At 31.1% G+C, this 7,583-nt stretch overlaps 1 protein-coding gene across 1 annotated transcript; it reads left to right on the forward strand.

The window, feature by feature from the left end:
- On the forward strand, window positions 1,962-6,905 carry LOC109356648 (vacuolar protein sorting-associated protein 26A). Its single transcript, XM_019600076.1, has 12 exons — window positions 1,962-2,192; window positions 2,404-2,451; window positions 2,590-2,664; window positions 2,883-2,957; window positions 3,094-3,166; window positions 4,517-4,561; window positions 4,695-4,806; window positions 4,943-5,009; window positions 5,256-5,300; window positions 5,575-5,630; window positions 5,991-6,166; window positions 6,322-6,905. The coding sequence occupies exons 2-12, from the start codon at window positions 2,449-2,451 to the stop codon at window positions 6,498-6,500; spliced, it is 906 nt and encodes a 301-aa protein (XP_019455621.1). The 5' UTR covers window positions 1,962-2,192; window positions 2,404-2,448; the 3' UTR covers window positions 6,501-6,905.

Consider the following 7,583-nt stretch of genomic DNA (forward strand, 5'->3'; position numbering starts at 1 on the left):
CATTGTACTTGAAATATTTGTTAATATAGTCTCAAAAGGATTATGAGTAGATCCTAAAAATACAACAAATTAAAGTTAAATAAAACATATTGTAAAATATTAATTAAATGTTTTAACATGAGTAATATTTGATTTTATTGAGTTTAAGTAAATGATATGTGACAAATGTAGTAATACTTGTAGTTCATTGTTCAAAGTTTGTACAAACATGAATATTGTTTTGAATTGGTTGTGCTTCATTGTCATTGTTTCGTTTATAGCGTGTTAAACGTCTTCTTGCTAATTCTTGTTGTCTTTGATGTATGTTCATGTTGTTCCTTCTTTGTCTAACATATTGCCTTATTCTGTGTCATCGTTCATCTTGTGATTCATGTATATCTGAATTTTTCATTCTCTGACACGTAAAATAATGTAAGACAAATGTATGCAATTATGATATTTAAATTATAAATTATAAGAATATGAATGTTTCTATTTTTCTAATTATATATAGTATGGGCTTTTATGCTTTTGGATGTATGTAAATAGTGAAGAGAACAAATATGTTAGTAAAATTTAACCACAACTACTAAAAACGTTACTAATTATGTATTCATTATTATGATGAATATTTATTTGTGATTTCGTTGAAATAACAAAGCTTCTAAACTTTGGTTTGTTAGACCAGGGATATATTTTGATTTTTCTATAATTATTTCTATCACCCACAATTTGACTTTCCCAATCAAATAAACGTGCGTGAACATTGGGTTGGATGAAAAATAAAACCTTTTTGTCATACTAATACAAATCTGAATGTGTAATTATGTAATTTGATGAAGTTCAATTATGTAATTTTAACTAACGTGTATTGTCCTTAGGCTTCAGAAACTACTTTGTATAATGTATGTGTTTGAATGAGCAGAAAGAGCAACATGGTGTTGGTGGTGTTAAAAGTTTCCAACATGTAAAAATGAGAAATATTTCACTTTCATGATTTCAGATTATGTTTCATAACTTTTCTGTGATTAATAATTTAACATGAAAAAATATGACTTACCATATGATGATATTGAAGCAACCCAATATACCATTCCTATGACAAATAAGATTATGAACATTTAATACAGAAATATTGCAAGTGATATGTATAAACATACAAACAGAAGGTTAATAAAATAATTATCATCACTACATCATTTTCACTATTACATAAGAGAAAATAAATAAAAAAAGGGACATAAGAGAAATACCTCAAAGGAAGGTTGGAAGAAGAGGTAGAGTAAAAAATTATAATATTGGGTTGTTTGTAATTAAAGAGGGACAAAGAGGGTTTTATACAAAAAAGAAAAACTGACATGACTATGTAAATTCATATAACCATGCAGTTACGGTGGAAGTTAAAAAATGAGTAAACAACTGAAAAACTGCAACAATTATGTTGAGTGGAAAGTGGTATGAGAGAGGGTTTAAGAATTGTTGACATTTACAAAATAAGCAATAATATATATTAAAAGACACATATTTTATAGAGTTATTAACTTAGAATAGTAAAGGGTAAAATAGGTAACAAAATTACTCCATAGCAGTTATTTTAAGTATTTGTTTTATATATTAGTATAAAAGAATATAATTGTTATTTTATATTATTTTTTCTTTGTTTTTGTAGTTCATGTTTCTCTAGTATTAGAGAAGATCTGTACTCATTTTTTCTCGTTATCTTTATTCTTTCCTCTAATTATTTTTTCTACTTTTCTTTCCTTCCGTTTTCTTCTTCAGCCAAACAAACAATTTTTTTAATACCCTTCATGCAATTTATATTTTTTGATATTTTTTTGGTACTACCAAGAGTATTTCTTAACTTTTGGGCAATTGATTAATCTCCTTCAAATTTGTGACTGCTCGTATCAATAAGTATCGCTTACAAGAAAATGAAATTTCTAATTACAAGATTTTGAAATTGTAAAAAAGAGGAAAGAAAAACAAGACTAGTGAAACGACAGTCGTTTAAGTTTAGAAATACAGAAGATGCAACTTTGATTTCTTTCTCCCATTCTTCTCTTCAATTCCTCAAACATTCATAAAATGCGTTTCTTCGATCGATTTTTCATTGCATCAAACAATACAGCATAACATCGCAATTCCTCTACTTTTTCCTTTCCCTAATCCGCGAAATCGAAAGATATCGACGTCATTTCCCGACACATTTCACGGTACTCGAATTTTCTTTTGATTTCGATTTTTAGGGTTTTGGAGGGTATAATCATGATCCCATTGATTATGTCGAAATTAGGGGTTTTGAATATGAATTTGGATATCCTTTTGGCCAGTTAGTGATTTTGATTTGTTAATTTGGGTTGAAGATCTGTGGGACTAGGAACTTTAATTTTGTGGTTGATCATAATGGGAGGTTGTGTTTCACAGGTGATTTTATACTGAGGTAGAAGAAGGTTGAGAGGTCTGAACAGCATGGTAAGTGTTGTTTGCTATGTTGTGTGTTAATGTTTTGGTTCTGAGATTTTGTGTATTCATTATAACATTGACTCATTTGATTTGGTGATGGTTGTGCCATTTCACACTCATTTTCCATTTGGCGTACCGGAAATTTAGAATTACCTTCTTGGAGCTTTCAAGCCAGCTTCTAACGTCTTGATCACATTTAACGATGGGAAAAACCGTAAGCAGGTGAGCCGCTTTTTTGTCTAATCAGAAGTATTGCATTCTGTAATATTGTTGTGAAGCTTGATGCATAGTAAAAGTTCAGGGAAAAAACTGGAACTTGTTTTGAAGTTCATTGTTGCATTGTTAATGCATTTCAATCTTATAATAGCATGGCTTTCCTCTGCATCATTTTAGTGATTAATATGTGTTCCTTTTGGTTGATATCTTTTTTTGTGTTTTAGGTTCCTTTTAAAAAAGAGAATGGTCAAACAGTTACTGTCCCGCTTTTCCAAAGTCAAGAAAACATTGCTGGGAAGGTATTTTTTGTAAATGTTCAGTGTTATATTCTGGAGTTTAAGTTTAAAACATGATATTATTGTTGTAGTAACATTTGATATGTTGTCTTTAGAGCCTTACTGGATTGACTATTTATATATTTCTTGCAATGTTTAGATTACCATTGAGCCAATGCAAGGGAAGAAGATTGATCACAATGGTGTAAAAGTTGAACTTCTTGGACAGATTGGTGTGTACTTGACTAATCATCTTGACACTTTAATATGTTATGTGTATCTAAAGTCTAAGTGGAGATAAAAAAGGAAGAAGGACTATTGTTTAAATGATTTTTTATACTATATGGTGATGATAGCAAAGTCCTATCTTACTTTGTATCATTTTGGTGCAATTTCTTGGAGGAATTTATGTTGTTAATTAAGAGTAGATGGTTCTCCATTTCTACGTTCAGAGTATGTGCTATACTATGTTTGGCCCTCTCTATCATGACATATATTTCATATCGTTCATTTATGATCAGAGTGCCACCTTAGAACTCTTAGGTATGTCCTAAGTTGTCAATGGCACTGCTATCGCAGAGGAGCAGCACAAATTGGCACCTCCCTGTGACGCCATTTGTTGTTGCGGAGCGGATGGTGGTTGTGGTGAATCGCGGCCAAAAGTTTAGAAGTATTGATTATTAATAGTGACAATAAATTTTGATTATTAATTATAAATGTTTTTAATTTGATATATTTTCTACTTTTGAGCATTTATTTGTAAATAATATAAATCGTTTATATTTTTACTGTAGTGGCCATCCCACTATCTACTATCCCGCTATAACATTTTTTGGGGTCGGCTGCTACGCTTCACTATCTGGGGTTGATTACCTTGGGTGTCACTGTCACATTTGCAATAAATGTACATATGTGGTTTTCTGTCTGTAATTTTAAAGGACTGGAATTGCCTTATAGAAGTTCAGTCCTGCACTGAGGATGTATTTACTTCAAGCTTTTTTAGTTATCAGTTTCTTTAAATTATTATTTCTGCTAGATCTTCCAACTTGATCGTCTGTCTTTATGTAATTGCCCTACATGATTGCCACTTGATTTGTTGGCTTTCTGTTTAATTCATTTGACTTGAGATGAAGCATAAAATGATGAACATCTTTCGAAAACAGTATTGAACTATTGTACTAAAAGTTTTCAGCCCTAAACCTGTAAATTTAACCTTACAATTAAGTTTGATTGTTTTTTCCATTTCAGTTGTCAAAACATTTTGTAGAAAATGCCATTTTGAATTTGTACCCTTGTTATTGGTTTTGAGAATCTGGCTGAAACTGACATGATCTTCTCGACACTGATAATGTTATCATGTTCAAATTTGAGCACTTTAGTCTTAATTTAACAATGGTGTAACTGTTAAATTTTCATTGGTAATGACCAATGCAGGAAATTTTTTTACATCCTTCACTAGTTTAAAATCATATGCAGTTGTTATTCCGTTATTGCTTGGGGAATAAGTTTTTCTTTATGGCTATTATAATTTTTGTACTTCATTAGTATACAAATTTTATTTTAAATTTTGTTTCACTATGCAGAGATGTATTTCGACAGAGGAAACTTTTATGACTTCACTTCCCTCGGTAACTGAGTTTTTTGTGACTTTTACCTTGAATAAAAATCTTCTTCATAGTTGTTTTAGATTTTCATTTAATGCTACAATGCATTACTTATACCACTTTGAAATAATAGCTTTTCATTTTCTGTCTTTTGCAGTACGAGAATTAGATGTTCCTGGTGAAATCTATGAGAGGAAATCCTATCCATTTGAATTTTCTACTGTTGAAATGCCATATGAGACATACAATGGGGTGAATGTGAGACTTAGGTATGATTTCTCGAGGATCAACGAACTTCTCTATTAAAGTTTTTGTCAATTGTTCTGGAATATTTGCTTCACAAAAAATAGGCTGGTTATTTAAATATGACAATTTGTCATACTTTTATGCATTTGTAATTTCCAGGTATGTCTTGAAAGTGACCATAAATCGTGGTTATGCAGGAAGCATAGTAGAATACCAGGATTTTGTGGTATGTTTTCCATGCTAAAATAGAATTTGCGATTCATGGTCTGAGATATCGATTTGGATGTTATTTTATATGATCACTGCATTTCATGGATAATATTCTATTGGATAAAAGTATGCTTTTATATGAGTTCACTATCCACCCTAAAAAACTAATCACATTTGTATTATTACCCAGTTGATCAATAAAGTTTTTATGATCTTTTAAAATCAGCTTATATATTTTTTTATTTCCATCATCATTGGCCAGGTTCGCAACTATACTCCACCTCCAGCAATTAACAATAGCATCAAGGTGAGCTCAATACTAGAATAATAATTTCAATGCTGTATAGCATAAATTCACCATATAAATTGTGATAATTATTTGTTCTCTATACTTCTCATCAATTAAAGACAATGGCCCTTTAGCAATGGTGAAGTGAAGTTGTGTCGTCAACCATTTCCTTTCAAGTAGCAATTGATAAAATATATGATAAAGTGTATTTATCATCTCGTGCTTTACCTCAACTTCGTTATCGATTGCTTTTATTTCTTCCTTATATTCACCATATTTTTATGCATGGTAGATGGAAGTTGGAATTGAAGATTGTCTACACATTGAATTCGAATACAACAAAAGCAAGTAAGTTGAATGTTTTGATTGATCATTTGACTGGAATTTCATCTGCTTTTTATGTCTCTTTGTCTCCTACAGAGTATATTTTTACAGCTTGGAGTATGAAATTTATTTATTGCTTTATCTTGTTAGTTGTATTGAGTATTGACCTGTAAATATTTTAGTCCAACTCTGTTCATTATAAACACCAATTGTAAAATATTAGTTAGGTATCTGCTCCTAAGATATTTTGTTAAAAATTGACACTGTATATGCCTATATATGCACTGGTATGAAGAGAATATTTTTCTCATCTACTAATATATACTCTATATGTGAAAAGATTGGGAGGGTTGTAAATACTTATTGGGATTTTCAACCTTTCAGGTATCATCTGAAGGATGTCATTATTGGTAAGATATACTTTTTACTTGTGAGAATCAAGATAAAAAACATGGATCTCGAGATTAGGCGTCGAGAATCAACAGGATCGGGGACCAGCACCCATGTTGAGACAGAAACATTGGCTAAATTTGAGTTGATGGATGGTGCTCCTGTCAGAGGTAATTTAACCTTGACATTGGATAAGTAAAATATAGCTTTTGCAGTTTCTACTTGCATAATAATGGCAATAAAGTTTAGATCTATTTTTTGATATCTTATTAGAAAAAACAACTCATTTCTGTATTTGCTAGCTAATGCAAGATTTTTTTTACAGGAGAATCAATCCCCATCAGACTGTTCCTCAGTCCGTACGAGCTAACACCGACCCATCGTAACATCAATAACAAATTCAGTGTGAAGTACTTTTTGAATCTCGTGTTGGTCGACGAAGAGGACAGACGATATTTTAAGCAGCAAGAGATCACAATATATAGGCTTGAAGAAACTTCGTGATTAGTTTTCATACATGAAATGAGTATTAGGTTCTGCAATGGGAATAACGAAGATTGTGATGGAAATTGAGGAGTTCTGAAAACTGGGAATCAGTCAGATGAATCCAGTTTTCAAATGGTTACGCTAAAACTTCTGCTGCTATTCCTGCAGGATCAATGCTTGCAAATCACTGATGTCTCATGTTTTGAAAGTTCTAGAATTTTTAGACATACCATTAAAAGAACCATCTCTTATTTGTGCTGGATGTTGATATCCATGAAGGATGTAGTGGCTGAAGTTGTGTACTTGAATATTGATATCTTAATACTTTGGTTTTCTTTTTATTAGAATTGGATCTACTTCTTGAACATAATGATGTATTTTTCAATTGTTATTTCTCTTGTTGTGATAAATGAACAGTTGGAACCAATGTTGTTAAAACCGTACTGGTTATCAAACCGGTCAGGATATTAGTATAGTGATATAGTCGTTCAACTGGTGGATCAGTAATTAAATCACATTCCGGTTAAACTGGACATACGTGCTTATTGTGAATACCCAATTTCATCCGGGATCTTTTTTTAAAATTTTAAGGAAGTTCAGGGACTGCGTCAAAATTAAAAACCCTCACATGACTAGGTAGTAATTACCTTAAAGACTCTTCAATAACCTTAACCCTAACCCCCACTTTTTACACTCAGCAGCTTTTTTTAAATTTTTGGAGCCTTATCCTTAAACCAAGTTTTAGGAGCTTAAGCAAGAAATTAATATCCAAAAATACAAAGCTTTTGGCAAGAAAAGGAGAGGAAGAGAATAACAAACACAATCACAGCCATATATTTCTTAACTTGTACATTAACAGTGTCTTTGCCACCATACGGACTAACAAGCTCTCTAGATTTATTAGTTTGTCATTTAGGTTGTTGGATCTTCATTTATGAAATATATGGGTTAAGTTTATATATCCAGTTACTGTTTATGCTTTATTTTATTATACTATTATTATTTTTTATGTTTTATTCATTATAGTTTATTTGTATTCCATATGGGTTTTAAATGAGTATTATGTCATAAAAAATGTTAACATACCTGTATTACATACTT

Source organism: Lupinus angustifolius, chromosome LG09 (assembly GCF_001865875.1).
Source record: "Lupinus angustifolius cultivar Tanjil chromosome LG09, LupAngTanjil_v1.0, whole genome shotgun sequence".
Lineage (NCBI taxonomy): Eukaryota > Viridiplantae > Streptophyta > Magnoliopsida > Fabales > Fabaceae > Lupinus > Lupinus angustifolius.

Bases quoted from the DNA above. Each gene is read 5' to 3' on its own strand.
- LOC109356648 (XM_019600076.1), top strand. The intron at 4,562-4,694 runs GTAACTGAGTTT...TGTCTTTTGCAG, and splicing joins TTATGACTTCACTTCCCTCG to TACGAGAATTAGATGTTCCT. The intron at 5,010-5,255 runs GTATGTTTTCCA...ATCATTGGCCAG, and splicing joins TAGAATACCAGGATTTTGTG to GTTCGCAACTATACTCCACC.